General features: G+C 41.8%; 1 protein-coding gene across 1 annotated transcript in view; it reads left to right on the plus strand.

The window, feature by feature from the left end:
• The first annotated feature begins 293 nt into the window (after positions 1-293).
• Positions 294-21,808, plus strand: part of MKLN1 (muskelin 1) — a 72,374-nt gene continuing 50,859 nt past the window's right edge. The window contains exon 1 of the mRNA XM_063448296.1: positions 294-428. Within this exon, the coding sequence (XP_063304366.1) occupies positions 334-428 (95 nt within the window). The 5' untranslated portion in view covers positions 294-333. The remainder of the gene's footprint in view (positions 429-21,808) is intronic.

A 21,808-nucleotide genomic window follows, 5' to 3' on the forward strand; every position in this document is an offset into this window, starting at 1 on the left:
GTCTGCTAATCACATGAGATTAGAAAAAAATAAATGCAGACATATTTTCTATTGCTTCTCATAGACATTAAGGGCACAGCCTGCTTCTTTTTGCCTAGGAGATGTCACGTGCAAGCGTTGTACACTGGGATGGATGATTTATTGACCTTACAGGACTCCGTCGCCACGCCCACCTCAGACACACACACACACACACACACACACACACACAGAGTCGGCCCCGCCCACCTCGCACGGCCTGCTGGCTGCATCGGAGAGATGTGCTAACACATCACACAGGGAACCAACTTTAGCAGGACACCAGGCTCCGCCCCCCAGCTTATTGCTGACAAGATGGCGGCGGCGGCGGCGGCGGCGGCGGCGGAGTGCAGAGTGCTGGCTTACACTGTGTACAAGTGGAGCTCCTTCTCATCCAGCTACCTGCCTGAGTGAGTACCAGAGTCCGGGCCAGCCTGTAGCCCACCATGGCAGTACCCAGGCCGCCACCCCCAGCCTGCCTAGTCACAGCACTCTGTGCCATGCACGGGGGACACTGTGCTCCCCTCCTCTCTCTCTATATTCTATACACACACAGCGTGCTGCTATAGTCCTGCAGGCATGCTCCATACGCTGTGTGTATTCTGAGTATTTTAACACATTGCACTCTATATACTGAGCTATGAGAGCTTCCTGTGTGCTAATGGCATCACTTCTAATAACTGTCCTGCTAGACCTGTGTCCTGTGTCTGACATGCAGCTCTGGCTGTTTCTGTCTGCGGTCACTAGAAGCAGGCAGAGGGCTGTTTACAATGATCTACATCAGGGGTAGGCAACCTTTGGCACTCCAGATGTTGTGGATTACATCTCCCTCAATGCTCTTACAGCTATAATGCTGGCAAAGCATCATGGGAGGTGTAGTCCAAAACATCTGCAGTTCGAAGGTTGCCAATGCCTGATCTACATCATGGTCAATGTCAATATGTGCTCCTTTAAATATAGCCAATACTCTGTCTACCTCTCTGGGATTAACTTTGAAAGGCTATTGGAACTTGTATAGTTGCAATACTGTGATAAATTCAAAGTATGGAGTAACTACAAAACATCTTCCCACGCACTGTCTCTATATAATGTATACATATGTTATGACTGTGTACTTATTTTATGGTTAATGTGGATTTTACCAGTGACTATGGTGTAAAAGAGGCCATCAACAAAACTTGTTAAGAAAAGCCTTGCAAACTTTGGGACATGGGAATTAGATCACACTTAGCTAATTGTTCTATTTACTTCATTTTTGATGCTGCTTAACTATCATTTATTGACTGATGTGTGATTTATAGCGATTTCAGGGTGTATTTCAAGTTAGTGGAACTGAAAACCGTCCTAATTTTGAAATTCAGGACAATGCTCAATTTAGTGAACAGCCCTGTGTTTTTGTCATCATGTAAATAATAACACTTTGAATGTGGAGATGTTTCAAGTGTCCACAAGCATTTTTTTATGTTTTGTTTGAGACTGGTGTCCGCAATAGAAAAACATGTATCCAAAATAACACACATTGATCTTCATCTTGTTTTAGTGTATTGTATTTTTAAAACCGTCCCAAATGGGTTCTGTGGAGATTAAGCATGTCTCCTTATGTTGGCATATCTGTTAACTTAAATTAAGAGCATAGATAAAAGTATTTTCCAAGGTATGTATTGATAATTGCTGGAGCACAACAAAATAACCACTACAGCCTGCTGTAATGTTTGTAGCGCAAGTAGTCAAACAATTTGAGAACGGTTAAACAATGTATCTGGGGTGTGCTGGGCACCTGATACTGGAAGCTAAGTCTGACATTGCCGATCCTTTAAGCTTAGAATCTGGCTTGCATAGCTCAGTGGAGCTTCAGGTAGCAGTGGGTACCCGACAGACCACAGATAAGTTGTCAAATTATTCTAAAACCGTTTGCTAACTCTAGGAAGGTCTCAGGGTACTCCATTATAGGTGTCTTGTATTGCTTGGAGTGTTCGTTTTAATGTTCCTTTTTTGCCATTTGATGGAAAACACCCCTTTTTTTTTCTAACTTATGTTTTAATAAACTCCTGTTATGCCTTTTAAAAATAGATTCACAAGCCAGTATTAATAGTTTTAGGAGAAAAGTGTTAAAGAAAACACTGTAAAATGAAAATTACAATTTAGCAGATATATTCTCCACCACAAAAACAAACATATTTCTCATGTTTTCTATGAGGGTATATGAAATAAGACTTGAACTAGTGTGTGTATTGCAACTAGTGCCCTTCCCAATAAAGAGCTTCTTATTGAAGAAGCCTTGTGAATACGCTGTGCATATGCATGGGTGTCCATAAAATTGAGAGGTTTAAAAAAAAAAAAAAAAAAAAAAAAAAGAGGTTTGATTCCTTATCATGAGAGGCACCCTAACCAGTACAGCAAGCTGTGATGCTTGGAGTTACTCCTTTAAACATTCTGAAGTGCTTTACGTGTTTGGAATGTCTTGATGTACTTACTACATTTTGATATTGTGAGAGATATCCTTGATCAGAACATGTACGTCTTTTAAATGTCATATTAACACAACTAGCAATAACCCAGACTTGACCTTGTCTGGAAGAACACATTAGGTGAACTTGGATGCTACGAAAAGTAAACAAGGCCAGCAAACACAACATTGAGCTCATTTGAAGGGCACATAGGCTGCAACCTTTTTTTTTTTTTGGTTTTCCATGTCACATTGTAGGAGTGTGACTGCAGAATCTGCCTAAACCGTGTTTCTAGTATATCACAAAGCTAAAATACAGTAGCTCACATCTGTCTTTTATAGAAGACAAATATGTAATTTCCAGGGAATGCTATATTATGGTAAATGTGTGCATGTTTATTTTGTCCTTAAAGGGATATTCTAGTCACCAGAACAACTACTGCTTGTTTTATTTGTTCTGGTAAATATAATCATTTGCTTTAGGTGTTTTGCAGTAAACACTGTTTTCAGAGAAAATGCAGTGTTTATATTACAGATTAGGTATGCCCCCACTGGCCACTCCTAATATGGCTACTAGAGGTGCTTCATGGGGCAGTGCTGCACATCATTTCCACCCTCTGCAGGGAAGCACTGAACTTTTCTCATAGAGTTGCATTGATTCAATGCATCTCTATGAGGAAATGCTGATCGGCCAGGGCTGTGTTTGAATTGTGCTGGCTCTGCGCCTGATCTACCTCCTTGACAAGCTCAGCCAATCCAATGCTTTCATATGTGTTCCTGACCATATAGTGTTTCTTCAACGTTATAACCTTATTATTCCTCTCATCTGAATAATTTTGTTTATGCCATTCTTTACATCTGTATATATATGAATATTTGGAATATGATACAGCCTAGCTATGACTAAGACATTAGCAAATGTATGGTGTTTATTCACTAAGCTTTAAATTGTAAAACTATGAGTTACAATTTATTCAGAAATATGTGATCTGGAAAAAAAAAAAAATCTCCAACTCTCTTGCAGTTTCAGTACTAAAGGAACACTCTGGGCACCCTAACAACTTCATAAGGATATTGACCTAGGACAGGACTTCCCAATTCATTTTCCTGTGAAACTCTTTAACATAGTGTGCCAACATTGTGGAATCCCAGAAAAAAATAACTAAAAATTGCAAAGTAGTACAAACCTTTTAATTACCAGAGCATAATTTTTCTTTTTCGGCAAATTTAGTTTTTTGATATACAGGTGATTCTTGTTTTGCTACCTACCTGTTTTACGACGGCTCGCACTTACTACCAGCTCTCTTGTGGGGTGGTAAGTGTGAGCCGTTGTGGGAATTAGAGGGATTCCCTGCTCTTGTGCGTTTGTCTATTTTCGGGGAAATGTCCCTGAACATAGAAGAACGCAGCAGAGCAAGGAATCACTTAACTCCTCACTTACCGACCAGGTCGTACGAACGGAACCCGGTCGATAAGGGAGGAGTGTGTTATGTGTGTTATGTGTGTTATGTGTGTTATGTGTGTTATGTGTGTTATGTGTGTTATGTGTGTTATGTGTGTTATGTGTGTTATGTGTGTTATGTGTGTTATGTGTGTTATGTGTGTTATGTGTGTATGTATATATATGTGTGTGTAGTAAACAGATTGTAGTACTTAGGAGCAGGTGTGCTTCTGTGTATAGAGTAGGTGTTTGGAAATAAATTTAGCAATTTAATATAGGCGTGTGTTTGTAATGTTTGATTTTAAATGCGGATGTACATTTCTGTGTAGTATTGGTGTTTGAATGAAGGGTGTGTTTAAATGTTTGTATATAATTTTGGAATTCAGTGGTGTCTTTGTATGTCATGTTTGTGTTTGCAAGGGTGTGCTGTTGTTGTGTTGGTGCTTGATTGCTGGGATGTCTGCATATACACTGCCACATACTTGCAGGCAGATATACACTGACTGGCCCCATTGGCACACAGGCCATAATTTTTATAGTTGCAGCTACCTTCCTGTTAGCTTACCTTTTTGCTGCAGGAGGGTGGCTTGCTTGGAGTGTTGCTGGCTGCTGGTGTGTGAGCTGGGCAGCAGCTATCTCCCACCTCCTACATATTTTGTCAAACATGGTGCGCTCTATTTCTGGGAAGAAGTGTCACTCCCTCTCAGCTTCCCATACTAGTATTCTTAAAGGGCCTGACCGGCCCCCTGTTCAGCAATTACCAATACAAAAAAATAAGTCCTGCGCTCAGCCTCCCACTACTCCTGGGCAGCAGCAATGACCATAATACATATCAGCCCCAATACATACAATAAAAAAACAAAGAATACCCTGTTTAGCAATACCTATTCAGTGGCCCTAAGTGCTTGGGCCACCCAGTGGGCAAATCGCAGCAAAATCCCAATTTTGTTCTTGCGGAACAATGATTGGGAAACCCTGACCTAGAAGATCAGAACCACTAACCAACACACCTATTGTGATAAAGAATCATAGCTAGGCGTGTTATTATTATTTTTATAGCACTGTACAATGGGGTTATAGGGATAACGCTAGAAGCTAAACATATATTCAATTATGAGAGGCATACAAATATTCTCGCCCTTCCTTTTGGAGATTCTTTTTTTATTTACAAAAGTCACCTGTGTGTGACTTTACAGCACCAAATATGTTATCTTTAAAAGTTTATTTCAGCAAAAATGTCTGTCAGGACATATTGTGCTTGAAACAGATATATACACTTATAATAAAGCAACCTTGGATAGTAATAGAAGTATGTAGTGTAGCGGAGCTTCAATATCTAGACTGGATATCTCCGATAAGATTCCCTCTAGATGGAAGAAGAGCCGCCTTAGTGATTATAGCCCCGTTTGACAAACACTAGACAATACATAATAAAGAGGAGAACAAGCTTTATTGAAATCAGCATAGATATACAAAGACCAGCATGGAGTCTCCAGCAGAGGTATATGTAATCCCGCCCTGGCATCTGTGTCTGGGAGAAGACTGCAACATACACCGCTAATTTAATTATCCATCAGATACACAGATGGATAACACAAAATATGACCTAAACACAAAGAGCCCCCACACATATGATATCCCCATATAGCTTATACTCGTGGGAGCTATTTTTTTTTTTGTTTACAGATTAGGTGCTCATCTATGGGCTGTAGTGAAAATGGCACTCGTTAAAGTTCTGAGCGCTGGATTTTTTTGCAGTCTGCATGCTCATGGTGCCGATTAGCTCTGGGGATATCATATGCGTGGGGGCTCTTATGGACTGGTTCCTCACACAGGTGTTCATTAACTTACAAATATGCATTACAAGACTATGAATCCTATATGTCCCGGACAGTTCTCAATTCCCCAATTATAATGTTCAAATAGCAACCGGATCGGAAGTGTCAAGCCCGAGGGATCGAGTAAATTTTTGACTGGGCACTGATTACATTTCGATTATTTCTAACTGTGACAAGTAAAGCTTATATGCTCTGATTAAGTGCTCACTCTGGTGGGGTCATGGGTATCGTCTCCCCTTCTTGTTGTGCAGCAGTCATGAGCCTCTCAACCACTCATGCCTTATCCCTACTTGGGAATATAGGGTAAGCCACTTACTTGTCTGATGGGATGCAGGTAATGATTGAAGAATAGGAAGACCAAGATGGTAGTGAGAAGAAGAAAAAGAGAGAAACATAATTGAAGGGCATACGGGCTGGGTGGGGGGGGGGGTGGGGTAAGTGCGTGGGTGTGATGTGTGTTGAAGTTGGTCCTCTGGAGACGTATTGGATCTAGAATTACCACATGGTTATGTGTTTTTTGGTAGTCAGGTTGGCAGAAGCAATTGCTTCCTTCATTGTATTTATTCCCTCAATTATCTGCATTCATTGTTGTATGCTGGGGACAGAGGGTTGTCTCGAGGAGCGTTATCAGGCCCCTTCATGCCGTAAAATCATGTTTCTTGAATTACTTTTTGTACAGTCACAATGTGAGTGAGGTGTTCTGTAGGAGCATCACGTCAGGCGTGGATGGAGTAGTGGATCCTGTGATTTTCTCTACCGCCTGTGTACTCCAGTATGTTGCCACGTTTGGTTATGCCCAGAAAATATGTAGCATTGTACCCCTAGCTTGACTGAATGTGCGAGCAGATTGAGCTCTGATGAGTGATAATTACCTTATCCATTGAGCCTTTTGATAGGCTGGTGTCCCTCTCCCATTCTCACAATACTCTTGGTGGCTTCAAGGTTTCTTTTGTCAGGAGTTGTTGCTATAAGATTGAGATATCCCGAGTGATGGAAACACACGGAGTGTGACGGCAGATAAGAACCGTTTGGCCCATCTAGTTTGCCCAATTTTCTAAAGACTTTAATTAGTCCCTGGCCTTATCTTACATCTAGGATAGCCTTATGCCTATCCCACGCATGCTTAAACTCCCTCACTGTGCTAACCTCTACTACTTCAGTTGGAAGGCTATTCCATGTGTCCATTACCCTGTCTGTAAAGTAATATTTCTTGAAATTATTTTTAAACCTTTGTCCACTTCATACGAATCCAAGGATGGACGACTGCAGTGCTGAGACGAAGTGCCGGTTGAAGTGTATCAGTATTGTCTGAAATAAATACAGAGCTCTCTAGAGCAAGTTCCTTTTTATTATGTAGATCCTCCCTAGCCACAAAAGGCTCGGGGAGGCCCAAGACTTCAGGTCACTTGTTAAGCGGTTCAAAATGGGTAAGAAGTTTTGCCTATGTAGGTTGGACATGTCCCGGGTTAGCCACACACTCCGAGATGGCTCATCTGAGATTCACACCAATGAAATGGGAATCCATCCCTGATCTGCTGAGATTGAGAAGTTATCAGCTAAATGTAAAAGCACCTGAATTAACACAGCCGAGTTGGGAATGAAAAACGGCATGTAATCAGTATGTGCTCTCCCCTACCGATTCTGTATCCCATGATATCTTGGCTCGCTGAAACTGCTTGAGTGACAGGACAAATAGCAATGATGACAGCATACAGCCCTGTCTTGTTCTGTTCGAAATGCAGATCTCATGCAGATCCATCCATCAGCTGTGTGAATCCTAGCTGTGGGTATAGTGCACATAGCGCCTAAGACACTTGGGGCCAAACACCATATTTCTCAGTACTGCCACCATGTATCCCCAATCTACTCCGTCAAACTCCTTTTTGGCATCCGTAGACAAGAGGAGCAGGGGATTAGCCGTTGTTTTGGCCAGTTGAATCAGTTTGATTGCCTGCATATTCTCCCTTATTAGCCAGCCTCCGACAAAGCCAGATTAGTCCCTGTGAACCAGCTCCGGCAGGATGAGACCCACTCGAAGAGCAAGCACCTTGGCAGGTAACTTCAAGTCGTCGTTAAGCAACAAAATTAATCTATAATTGGTGCAGTGTGTTGTTCTATTCCTCCTTTGGTAATAGTTATGTATGCTGCTCGTGAGTCTTTCTCCAAAATCTCCTGTCCACCAGTAACCACTTGAATGCTTTTGTTAACCTTGGAAGAAAAATTATCCTCATATGGTTTTTGGGTAGTTTAATGGATACTTATCTGAGCCTGGCGATTTTTCCTTTCTGAGAGTGCTTGACAGCCAAACATAATTCGTCTTCGGTGATGGGGCTATCCATTTCCTCCTTGTTATTGCCTGCAATGCTGGTCGTCCTATAATAATCCAGAAAGGCTCTCATGTCTGGTGGTTCTTCTCGATGTAGTAAGCCATTCTGGGAGGGCTAAATGTATGTACAGATCAATATAATAATTATGAAATGTGGAGCAAATGTTCTTTTGGAATGCCTACAAGCTCCCTATGGGCGTTTTAATCTTGTGAATGTGTGCATCTGTCGCTTGCCTTATGACTTCAAAACATCTGGAATGTTCAGAATAGAACTTTCAAGATTTCAAAAGAAGGTGGTGCGTGTTCACCCACAACAGGTCCGCCAGATTGTGACGCCCTGCAATCAGTTACCTATAAGTGTCTTCAGGGCCACCCGCTTTATGATTGGCTTATAAAATAGCGATGGAAGTGCAGAGGTTGACTATTCTTTGTGAGTGTTTCTTTAGCCATGTGCAAAATTTGATTTGAAAAGGTTCCACCCCGGAACATGCATTTGTGTGTCCATCAAATCAGCATCTGGTGTGGTGTTTTCTGAAAAATACCGTTGCAGTGATTCTTGAATATGGTTGTGGCTTCAACATTTCGAGATAAGCGATTCATTCATCCGCCTATGTTATCATAAAAGAAAAAGTACCGTATATACTCGAATATAAGCCGAGGCCCCTAATTTTATCACAAAAAACTGGGAAAACTTATTGACTCGAGTATAAGACTAGGGTGGGAAATGCAGCAGCTACTGGTAAATTTCTAAATAAAATTAGATCCTAAAAAAAATATATTAATTGAATATTTATTTACAGTGTGTGTATAATGAATGCAGTGTGTGCGTATGTGTGTGTGTATGAGTGCAGTGTGTGTGTGTATGAGTGCAGTGTGTGTGTGCATGAATGCAGTGTGTGAATGCAGTGTGTGCAGGGCTGGTGCAAGGATATTTGCCGCCGCCGTAGGCAAAAAATTTTTTGCCGCCCCCTTCCCCCCCCCATATGTCCTGACTTCCCCTCCTCCTCTCTCAGTGGTCCTTACCTCCCCACCCCCGTGTTCCTTCACTCCCCTCCCCCAGTGGTCCTTACCCTCCCCTAGTGGTCCTTACCCTCCCCTCCCCTAGTGGTCCTTACCCTCCCCTCCCCTAGTGGTCCTTACTTCCCCCTCCCCTCCCATAGTGGTCCTTATCCCACCCCCTCCCTCTCATAGTGGTCCTTATCCCCCTTCTCCCTCCCATAGTGTTCATTATCCCCCCCCATCCCTCCCATAGTGGTCCATATACCCCCCTCCCTCCCATAGTGGTCCTTATACCCCCCCCCCTCCCATAGTGGTCCTTATCCCCCCCCTCCCTCCCATAGTGGTCCTTATCCCCCCCCTCCCTCCCATAGTGGTCCTTATCCCCCCTCCCTCCCATAGTGGTCCTTATACCCCCCTCCCTCCCATAGCGGTCCTTATACCCCCCTCCCTCCCATAGCGGTCCTTATACCCCCCTCCCTCCCATAGTGGTCCTTAACCCACCCCCTCCCTCCCATAGTGGTCCTTATACCCCCCCTCCCATAGTGGTCCTTATACCCCCCCTCCCATAGTGGTCCTTATACCCCCCCTCCCATAGTGGTCCTTAACCCACCCCCTCCCTCCCATAGTGGTCCTTATACCCCCCTCCCATAGTGGTCCTTATACCCCCCCCCCCCATAGTGGTCCTTATACCCCTTTTTTTTATTATTATTTCTTATTTTATTTATAAAAAAAACATTTCGTCCCCCCTCCCTGCTTGATACATGGCAGGGAGGGGGGCTCTCCTTCCCTGGTGGTCCAGTGGCAGTTCAGTGGGGGGGAGGGGGGGCTGGCAGAGCTGTACTTACCTGTCCTGCAGCTCCTGTCAGCTCTCTCCTCCTCTGCGCCGTCCGTTCTGCTCTTCTGTCAGCTCCCAGTGTAAATCTCGCGAGAGCCGCGGCTCTCGCGAGATTTACACTGGGAGCTGACCGAGGTGCTGAACGGACACGCAGAGGAGGAGAGAGCTGACAGGAGCTGCAGGACAGGTAAGTACAGCTCTGCCAGCCCCCCTCTCCCCCCAGTCTGTATTATGGCAATGCAAATTGCCATAATACAGACTCTGACTCGAGTATAAGCCGAGTTGGGGTTTTTCAGCCCAAAAAATGGGCTGAAAAACTCGGCTTATACTCGAGTATATACGGTATTTCATTCTGACTGTGGACTGTCCCATAACAAAATAAATTGTCCATATATCATCTGTAGGTCACTAGGTTTGCTACCCAAGGATGGACTTCCTAGGAAGTAGAATTTTTCCAGTTGGTCATAAAAAGATTTGCTTGTAGTTGTAACTAAAAATTCATAGAACCAAAAATGGTTATCTTTAAAATCATGTTAATATCTTCAATGATACAATTTATATGAGTAGATAAAATTTGATTATTGACATTCCAACATATTTATTTACTGCTATCGGAGATGATTGTATACAAGGATTTGATATCACTTGTTACCAAACTATAGCCTGTTTTCCAGATTGTATTATTCAGTTTTTAGAGTAGACTTATTGTGACTTTTTGTACTATTATTTGGAGTATTAAATGCTGAGGGACTTCTGCGCTGGGATCGGGTAAGTGAATAAAGGTGTTTTTCTTAACCCTTAAGGGGGAGGGAAGGAGGGGGGCGGGGACAAAAGGGCTCTATAGTGTTAGGAATTCAACTTTGTATTCCTAAAACTATAGTTTTCCTTTAAGCTAAAGTTGTTTTGGTGATGTATAGTATTCCTTTAATGATATTTGTTCTGTTCCCATTGAACAAATATAAAATATGCAGTTTAAGACCACACAGTCCTGCAGCATCTACAGTTTGCTGGAAACAGCATCTCCTAAATTTAGCTCTGAAATATAAAACCCACACCACTTGCTGTGTTTGATGTCAAACGTCTGATATACCCTTCTAATTTGTAAAAATCTGTTTGAAAAACAGACCTTGTTGCACCAAAGAGCTTGTAGTTTGGTATCAGTGATGAATTGATAACTTTGACCCAGTTTAATTTTGTTTTACAAATGGCATTCTGTTTAGTAGGTATTCCTTGTTGAAATGTATGGGCTAATGTATGCAGTGAATTGACTTTATATGTCAGTGGGTTAATTTATAAAGATGTTATGCTTCACTGATAAAGAACATTGCACATGCTCATTATGCACCCTTCTAAGTATTTTATGTGCTTATAAGCAAAATGGTTTTAATGAGTTATAACACCTTAGTTTTATATTCAGCACTTTGTCTGTGAAATTTACTAAAATGAAACTAATTTCCAGACTCTCTTTTTGCTCAGCATGTTTAACCACTATTTTTCTGCCATATTGTCCTAATTGGGACAAGCATCTGCAAGATAGGTGATTAAAAATGTTCCTCCCCTTTACTATAAAGGGCTTCCCCTGGCAAACCCACCCCAGTTCTTCCTTGTCCCAGCACGGGACAGATGGAGCGTCTGTTGAAGGTGAGGCACACAGGTTCCTATCTGGGGGAGGAAGCCCAATAGCCGCCCGGTAGTAGGCTGAGCGGCATGGCTCCGTCCATGGAGGTTCTGGAGCCCTTTCTGTTTAACTTTGCGCCAAGTATGTTCCGGCTTGGTGAGTGTGGGCGGGCCGTGGGACACCTTCATTATGTTGCAGGCTGTGTGCCTGCGAACAGCGTTGGAAGGCACACCCGGGTGATGTTGCGTTCCTCTGAATTTCTGGACGCGCTATTGCACATGCGCGAACCGGAACTAACGGGAAACCGCCGAGTTTGCTTTGAAAATCTGTTCTAATTAAATTGCAAGTAATGGATGGAATTGTTTTGTAGAAAGTGGACTGTATGTGCAAAATAGACTGTTTGTACACCGTGGAATGCCTCTGCTATACAAGGCTTTTGCTTATTGTATCCGTACTACTCCCCTTAATATGGTTCTGGGGTTTATAAATATGACCAAGGTGCTGCAATATCTTGGGTAAAAATTAAGCAGAGTATATGTAATCATTTATATCTTTGAATTCTTACAGAGAATCAAATAGTGTATCAGCTGCTCTGCTTAAAATGTTCTGCAGAGACTGAAGAGCAGCATCCTTCGATTAATATCTGGCGAATGTCTATCTACATGTCTTGTTCATCATACTGTGTGGAGCTGGTTCCCACCTGATGTACTGACAAGGTTTATTAGGAAAAACAAAGAAAACATTACCTGGGCTCTGGCATTAATCCCTATGCACATTTAAAAAAAAAAAAGAAAATGGAGGCTCTTTTTTATTCCAATGGAATCTCCAATGAGACAGGAAGGGGTATTTTATAAACCCTTTCACATTTATAGGGCTTCTACACATACAATAAACTTTTTGGTATCAGACCAAGTGTAAACATCTCTGAGACATGAAGGGGTGTTTTATAAACCCCTACATACTTATTAAACCTAAATAGGGCTATAAAACATACAAATCACCTTGGTTATGAATTGGCCTGGGGGCAGGATAAATCTGCTAAACTTTAATGAGGGTTATTTGTTCCTCAGACCCCATGTCTTTCTCATATGCAGAAATATGAACACTCTGTGGAACAAGCCATTCTTGCGCGCCTTTTAATATGTTTACCATCAAATAGGTAAATGTTACACCCCCAGGTACACTGGGAATTCATAAAAATCTGCAGAAGTAGCTGCTTTAAAAACCCTGCCGTCAAGAAGGCTGAGACCTCTTGCAGACGATCTTTCCAGACTGCTGGGTTTCGGTATGGGTCTTTGCTGGCAGCTGCAGCAGTGTCCAAAAACGTATAACTTTGTTTACAATTGTTAATGGAGGTTATTTAAGTCTCCTGATAAGCAGCTTGTCCGTTTCCTGTTCTATTGTGATTGTCACATGCTTTATATGGATTTGACTATTAAAATTTTACAATGATGGCCAAGATCATGGGTTGATCTGCTGTTTCTCTTTTATCCTTGTGGCTTAAGCTTGCACGGCAGTTCCATTAGGAAAAGGAAAAAAGCTCTGCTTAAAGACAGGTAGAACTAGGTCCGACATTGGTAGGTGTTTAAGACGGCCAGAAGCTTGGAGGCGTAATCCTGCATTTCTATACTAAGTTTGGATAGCTCAGTGGGTTTAGACCTTGTTCAACCATTGGGGTTCGCAGGTTCATTTCCCCTGCAGGGTTAACTCAACACTTCATCCTTTTGAGGTAGATGACTGGCGTACCATTCCCAGGTTGCATTTAGGAACCAGTATATATCTGAATGTCTCTTGCCTGGCTTTTAATTAGAACCTACTTGCAATCAATGTTTTTTTTTATCTAGTTAGAGGGCACAGCTTGCTTTTTTCAAATCTGCCCAATCCATAATCTTCCAAGCATCTGATTCTCTAGTTACAGAAACCGTGTTCCTGTTGCATTCAATGAGTTTGAGATCTGGTTCTGTGAACCACGAAGTTCGTTGTGTTCCTCAGGAATCTCCTGGTTATCAAGCTCGGATCATTCCTTTAACCCCTTAAGGACACATGACGTGTGTGACACGTCATGATTCCCTTTTATTCCAGAAGTTTGGTCCTTAAGGGGTTAAACTGGTTATGAATTTAAATTTAATTGGTTCCTCTCCTAATTTTCAGAATTCCCTCATATCCCTATTGTGGCCCCTCAAAAAGTTTTCTGAACATACACCATAATAAGTGGACTGAAGAGATTTCATTGCTCTTCAAAACAATTCCCGTAACAGCATATTTTAGGGAACGAGGCATTCCCTGTTTGGGAGTTTGGCTACTTATTGCTAATTGGGACGGTTGCCCTTTTAAGTATGTCCAGGTAGCTAGCAGATCGCTACAACAACACTGTTGGATACGGAGACTATAATGTACTTCTTCTTCAGGAAGTATAGTTTTTTTTTTTTTTTTTTTTTAAGGTTCGTGTTAACCTTAAAACATTACCTCTGCATCTACATCCAATTACTAAGAGAGTGAAAATTCCTCCATAAGAACAGGAAATGAGATTGCTGGGATGTCTGAACTATTCAATTCCTGCAGTCAACTGGGCAAAATCTGGATCTGGCTGCTACAGTGGAAAATTCTTCTGGGTCAAAGTGTGGAAATCTTGGATTTCTGTCTCCTAGACTCTCTTTGAAAAAAGCGGAAGATCGGCTAAACTGGTGAACAACGTCAAGTTTTTTTTTTTCCAACAAGTCTGTCCTTTCAGCCTGTAGATGTAGTAATTTTCACCACCGAATGCATCTAACACGGGCTGGGTCACTTGTCTAAATTCTCTAATCTTTCCAGCGTTCTTGCTCCTAAGAAAATTAGTTCACTCATTTCAGAGCTCTTAAGGCGGTTCTTCACTCCCCTCACCGATTCAGATCTTGGTTGATTGAGGGACCTATTACAATGCGGTCAGACCACGACACTGTTTCCCTCACATCAACATACAGGGTGGTACTAGAGGCAAGGTCTGTTTCAGCTATGTACTAAAACGGTGTACTGAGCTCAGGATCTCTGGGAGGTCCTCTCTCCTTTCCATTCATGAGGTGTCGACAATGTCATCACCTACAACCTCAGCAAAATAAATTGGGATCAAAAGTAATGGTCTATAGATGTTCAGTCTACAGAGAGATTTGGAGTGCCCAGATAGACATCATGGCAAAGAGGGAGAAGATGAAGATTCTCAGGTTTGCCTCTCCGTACAGGACCGTTCACGTTGAATAGTTGGTCTATCAATTTAAGGGTATTTCTCCGGGTTTACATATTTTTCTCCTATAGACTGTTCCCAAGACTTTTTCAAAGAGGTGAACAGACAGAGCAGTGGTTCTACCAATCTTTCCGTACTGGCCAAACACGAGCCTGTTTTTGGCCTTGGTGGAGATGACTTTCAAGTTTGGAGATCTTCCTATCTCTAACACTTTTGGAAGACTGGATATCCTGGAAGTGCTGGAATCCATTCAAGCTGGAAGTGTGTTGAATAGGTTCTTATTGACGTAAGGCAACTGACTCATGAAGACTCAGGAGATGAAGGACCCACCAAGCAGAGTCCACTAATATATATAATCTTCTAGTCGTACTGCCACTAAATTTTACATGAAGATTTGGGTAGAGTTGCTACATTTTTGTAAGGAACATCTAGTTAATTTGTCCGGGTGGTACAAACTTGCACTTCCTGCAGGAGATTTCCACAGTTTTGGGGTTTCCACGTTAAGACCAAATTGTATTCCCGAAGTTCTTTTTGAGAAGGGATTGGTCTTCATATTTGGTTAGAAGTTACTTTAAAGCAATAGGTTTCCTAGGCCACCCAGGAAGTTCTGTTTCCTCCTGGGATCTTTCTTCAGTCTTTCAGGTCCCCTTTTACTTTGGAGGTGGTTCCTTTTAATATGGTAAAGCTTAACCAGCATTCTTAGTGGCCATTCCTCTACCAAGAGAGCAAGTGAGCTTCAAGATATCATCTTCAGTGGAATTTCTTACATCCCGTCAGGGGGATAGTTGTTTCATCTGAACACTTCAATTCTTCCAGAGTTATCTTTTAGAGACGTTAATCGACTCAGCCTTTTATAATTATGCCACCTCCCCGCTGGAACTAGATGGCATATTCAAAGGGCATTTCAGATGCACCCATCAATATCATCCGAATTCAGAAGATCAGATCACCTGTTGTCAACTTCTAGCGAAGTTTTAAGGGGAATGAAGCCTCTCTTAATCTATTTCTCGTTATTTCATCAATCATAATGGCCTACGCTTCAGTAGTTTTGATTCGCCAGCGTCTTTCACAGCACATTCCACAAAGGCAATGGGCCACTAAGTGGGCAGAGAAAAGCTCTTGCTTCACCCAAAGAAATCTGCATGGCTGCTTATTGGTCAGTTTTAGCACCGTAAAAAACGTCAGGCATTTTCAGGCTAAATGTACTCTCTGCCTCTAAAATTGCGTTGTAGCATAGGTACTTCACGCTGTTTAGGCATAAAGCCCACCCGATTGGGAATCTTCCTATATCCCATACGTACTGCCACCATATGTCAGAAAAAAAACAAATTTTTACTTACCGTAAATTTTATTTTTTTCTTAATATGGTGGCCGTACAAATCTCCCCCCCTCTAAATAAAAATTTTGCTTACATTGTGTGGCTTAGGGGTGTATTCTTGCTACTACTGAGGTGAGTTTGACGGGGGAAGCCTTTTATAGGGTAAAGCGTGGGGACTTTTCTTAATCTACAGAATATTTGACTATTAAATATATTTGGCTCGCACATGGCACACATGAATTTAGTGTGCAATTCACACTCCTGGATTACCATAGCACTACCCTTTTAAGCCGTGCAAGGACTATAATTGCAGGGTATTCGATGAAGTACATAAGAATTTGTTTGCAAATGCTATTTATGTTGTATTCCCTAATTTCATTATATAAGCTAGACACTGGATTGTGTGCAGATCCCTTTGCCAAACATGAAGTAGATTTTTGGCAGAGTACACTTTTTAAAAGATCTTTGGACCTAACTATGTAGACATTAAAATACCTAGCATGTGTAGTCTCAAAGTCCTTTGGATAAAAAAAACAAACAAACAAAAAACCTCAAACCTTTTTTAAAGTAATCCGTTTTACAGTTTTTTCACTTAACTGTTTCTGATTGTGTCGCAGGTTATTGAAATACAAGTGCAGAGTTTTTTTTGTCATAAAAGGCAGTTGGTCCTCATGAGCCTGATCTTTCTATCACTGGTTGCCCACTTTGAGTAATAGTATGTACATGAGCATATTAGTCTGCTGACTGGAGACCACCTCAAGGCTGGACTAAAGATAAATTTAAAGGGACACTATAGTCACCAGAACTACAGCTCATTGTATTCTGGTGAGTATAATCATTCCCTTCAGGCTTTTATGCAGTAAACACGGTTTTCAATTTTAATATAAAAAACTGGGCCAGACAAGGGTGTCCTCTCTCCCCTCTATTGTACATAATGGTGTTAGAACCCTTAGCGATTTTAATAAGACAAAACAAAAAAAAAAAATCAAAGGATTCACGAATCTGTTAGGACAAACAAAATTAAATATTTACGCAGATGGCATCTTACTAACATTAGAAGAATCAAACATCTCGGTCCCAGAACTATTGAAGGATATAAACTGCTCCAAAGTCTCAGGATACACAATAAATTTAGAGAAATCCACATTATTAGCAAAAAATGAGCAAAAGGACAATTAAACTTGTACAAGATACTGGGCTCCCCGAAAACCGCGCCAGGTTAAACTATTTGGGTAGCACTATAACTACAGAGCTAAAAGATTTAATAGAAGCTAATTTTCTACCTGTTCCTGTTAATACAAACTAACAAACTTAAAGGGACACTTTACTCACCAGAACTACAGCTTATTGAATTTGTTCTAGTGAGTAGAATCATTACCTTCAGGTTTTTTGCTGTAAATACAAAAAGAGAAAATGCAGTGTTTAGATTACAGCCTAGGGATACCCTCACTGGATCCTCATATGGCTACTAGTGGTGCTTCCTGGGGCAGAGCTGCACAGCGTCTCCACACTCTGCATGGAGACACTGAACTTTTCTCACAAAGTTCCATGGATTCAATGCATCTCTATGAGGAGATGCTGATTGGCCAGGGCTGTGTTTGACTTGTGCCTGATCTTCCTCCTTGACAGTCTCAGCCAATCCTATGGGAAAGCATTGTGATTGGCTTTAGCGAATCAGATAAGGGGCAGAGCCAACAGCAGACTTAAATACATGTAGGATTTTACTATATGCAGGGGCCTAGATGGTGGTTTTAAAGGACCACTATCATGCCAGGAAAACAAACTCACTTTCCTGGCTCTATAGGGTCTTTGGGTCCCCCCTACACTCTGCGTCCCCCTCCCGCCAGGCTGAAGGGCGAGGAACAGGTTAAATTCTTACCTTACTCTCCTTACCTTACTCTCCTCCCTCTTCCGACGTCATCCGCGCGCATTCAGTCAGTCCATAGGAAAGCATTTCTTAATGCTTTCCTATGGACGCTGGTGTCTTCTCACTGTGAAAATCACGGTCATAAGCGCCTCTAGCGGCTGCAAATGAGACAGCCACTAGAGGCTGGATTAACCCTAATGTTTGTATTCCTGTCTGTTACAAATCGCTATTTGTAACTGGCCCTTTAAATGGAAAATTGCCCTGCTTCCCTGGATTGTGGAGAAGCCTATTTGCCAGCCTCCTTCCTCATGATTATGGCCCCTGGAAGATTGTGCCCCTGAAAACTTATTAACCTATATTGGGCTGCTGCTGGCCCTTTAAGAACTGTCTGGGGCCATATTGAGACTTTGGGTAACAATACCCTTTAAGACTATGGCCCCTGGAAGGTATTACCTGTTAAAGACTCTTTTAGCAGATTGGATTTTATTAGGGATCGACCGATATTGATTTTTTAGAGCCGATACCGATATTCTGTGAACTTTTAGGCCGATAGCCGATATAATTTGCCGATATTCTGTACATTTACCATTTTGTAAAATAAAAACTATTTCTAAAGGTAAATGCACAAAATATACATGCCACGTGTAGTGGATGACAGGGGAGCTGTGTATGTTTGTGTAGTGTGTGTGTAGTGGATGTAGTGTGTGTGTAGTGGATGTAGTGTGTGTGTAGTGGATGTAGTGTGTGTGTAGTGGATGTGTGTGTGTGTGTGTAGTGGATGTGTGTGTGTGTGTGTAGTGGATGTGTGTGTGTGTGTGTAGTGGATGCAGTGTGTATTTGTCTAGTGTGTGTAGTGGATGCAGTGTGTATTGTGTATTTGTCTAGTGTGTATATAATGAAAACAGAGTGTTTGTGTAGTGTGTAGGTAGTGTGCGTAAAGTGAATGCAGTGTGTGTGTAAAGTGAATGCTGTATATACTAAATGCAAAGTGTGCGTGTTTGTGTAGTGTGTGTATATAAGGAATGCAGAGTGTGTGTATTTGTGTAGTGTGTGTATAGTGAATGTAGTGTGTTTATATAATGCAGTGTGTGTGTTTGTATAGTGTATGTATATAATGCAGAGTGTGTGTAGTGTGCATTATATAAACACACTGAATTATATAAACACACTACACAAACACACTGAATTATATAAACACACTACACAAACACACTGAATTATATAAACACACTACACAAAGACACTGTGTATATAATGCAGTGTTTGTATAGTGTGTGTGTGTATAATGCAGTGTGTTTGTATAATGTGTGTATATAATGCAGTGTGTTTGTAGTGTGTGTTTGTATAGTGTGTGTGTGTGTGTGTTTGTATAGTGTGTGTGTTTGTATAGTGTGTGTGTTTGTATAGTGTGTGTGTGTTTGTATAGTGTGTGTGTGTGTTTGTATAGTGTGTGTGTGTGTGTTTGTATAGTGTGTGTGTGTGTTTGTATAGTGTGTGTGTGTGTTTGTATAGTGTGTGTGTGTGTTTGTATAGTGTGTGTGTGTGTGTGTTTGTATAGTGTGTGTGTGTGTGTTTGTATAGTGTGTGTGTGTTTGTATAGTGTGTGTGTGTGTGTTTGTATAGTGTGTGTGTGTGTGTTTGTATAGTGTGTGTGTGTGTGTGTGTTTGTATAGTGTGTGTGTGTGTGTGTGTTTGTATAGTGTGTGTGTGTGTGTGTGTTTGTATAGTGTGTGTGTGTTTGTATAGTGTGTGTGTGTGTTTGTATAGTGTGTGTGTTTGTATAGTGTGTGTGTGTGTGTGTGTGTGTGTGTTTGTATAGTGTGTGTGTGTGTGTGTTTGTATAGTGTGTGTGTGTGTGTTTGTATAGTGTGTGTGTGTGTGTGTGTTTGTATAGTGTGTGTGTGTGTGTGTGTTTGTATAGTGTGTGTGTGTGTGTGTGTGTTTGTATAGTGTGTGTGTGTGTGTTTGTATAGTGTGTGTGTGTGTGTTTGTATAGTGTGTGTGTGTGTGTGTGTTTGTATAGTGTGTGTGTGTGTGTGTGTTTGTATAGTGTGTGTGTGTGTGTGTTTGTATAGTGTGTGTGTTTGTATAGTGTGTGTGTTTGTATAGTGTGTGTGTTTGTATAGTGTGTGTGTTTGTATAGTGTGTGTGTTTGTATAGTGTGTGTGTGTGTTTGTATAGTGTGTGTGTGTGTGTTTGTATAGTGTGTGTGTGTGTTTGTATAGTGTGTGTGTGTGTGTGTGTGTGTGTGTTTGTATAGTGTGTGTGTGTGTGTGTTTGTATAGTGTGTGTGTGTGTGTGTTTGTATAGTGTGTGTGTGTGTGTGTTTGTATAGTGTGTGTGTGTGTGTTTGTATAGTGTGTGTTTGTATAGTGTGTGTGTGTGTTTGTATAGTGTGTGTGTGTGTGTGTATAGTGTGTGTGTGTGTTTGTATAGTGTGTGTGTGTGTGTGTGTGTGTGTTTGTATAGTGTGTGTGTGTGTGTGTGTGTGTGTGTTTGTATAGTGTGTGTGTGTGTGTGTTTGTATAGTGTGTGTGTGTGTATCTAATGCAGTGTGTTTGTGTAGTGTGCATTATACACACACACTATACAAACACACTGAATTATATACACAGTGTGTTTGTGTAGTGCATGTGTATAATAAGAGTGTATTTGTGAGGGGGCATTTTTTATTAAATTTTTTTTATTTTAGATTTTTATATATATATATATATATATATATATAAATATATTTAATTATTATTATTAGTTTTTTGTTGTCCCCCTCCCTGCTTGTTGCCTTGCCAGGGAGGGGGGATATGTTAATCCCTGGTGGTCCAGTGGCATTGGCTTAGCTGTGGGAGGGGGGGCAGCAAGCGTTTACTCTCCTCCCAGCAGCTCCTCCAGCTCCCCAGTGTAAATCTCGCGAGACCAGCGGCCGTCAGAGCTGGCCGCGGGTCTCGCGAGATTTACACTGGGGGGCTGGAGGAGCTGCTGGGAGGTGAGTAAACGCTTGCTGCCCGCCCCCACCAAGACCGCCGGGCTTGTAATGAGCCTGGCGGTCCTGGGAGGTATTATCGGCAATATCGGTATCCCTATTGGCCGATAACGATATTGCCGAAAATACCGAATATCGGCCGATTATATCGGTAAAACCGATAATCGGTCGATCCCTAGATTTTATAAGACTGTCCCTTTAAATAATTTGGAACAGTGCTGCAGCTTTAAATGGGCACTTCGGATGCAGCCGAAGTATTCGAAGTGGCCGCCATTCGACAAACGAACACGTGGCGGCGGCCATCTTTGTTCATTCGAACGAGGTCAGCGGTATGTGCAGCCAAATTCATGGAACTGAAATCGGCTATACATTTTACCGAACACCGCTGACCCTTACCTTCTTCTACACGTCGTTTTTCAGCTCCAGAGACTAAGTCCCGTTCGAAATGGGACTTAGTCGTTTTTCGGCATGAAATTGACCGGCCGCACAGCCCAAATCTATGGAACTGTTTTGGGCAGGAAATTGTGCTTGCGGTCGGTCATAAAGGGACCTCCAGCTAACTTTTGATCCACTGGAGGGATTTGGCTGATTTTTGGAAGTGTTTATGTTTGATGTATGCGGAGTCTGAATATGATATTTTTATGGAGATTGAATGTATAGTTTTAAAGTTACAGTGTATGTGTAAAAACTGTATTTTTACTGTATGCTATAATTAGGTTATATGTTTATCTGAGGGGAGGAGACGTGGGGGTGGTACCATGTATGTGATTGGTTAATTTCATCCTCCCCCTGGGAGTGTCCTGTGTGTACCTTTTTGTAATAAAAAGCAGGCTGGGTGTCCCAGTCCTCAGTTCATAGGATAGCATTTCTCAATGTTTTCCTATGGACGTTCTGCACGCTGGATGCAT

Source organism: Pelobates fuscus, chromosome 3 (assembly GCF_036172605.1).
Source record: "Pelobates fuscus isolate aPelFus1 chromosome 3, aPelFus1.pri, whole genome shotgun sequence".
NCBI lineage: Eukaryota > Metazoa > Chordata > Amphibia > Anura > Pelobatidae > Pelobates > Pelobates fuscus.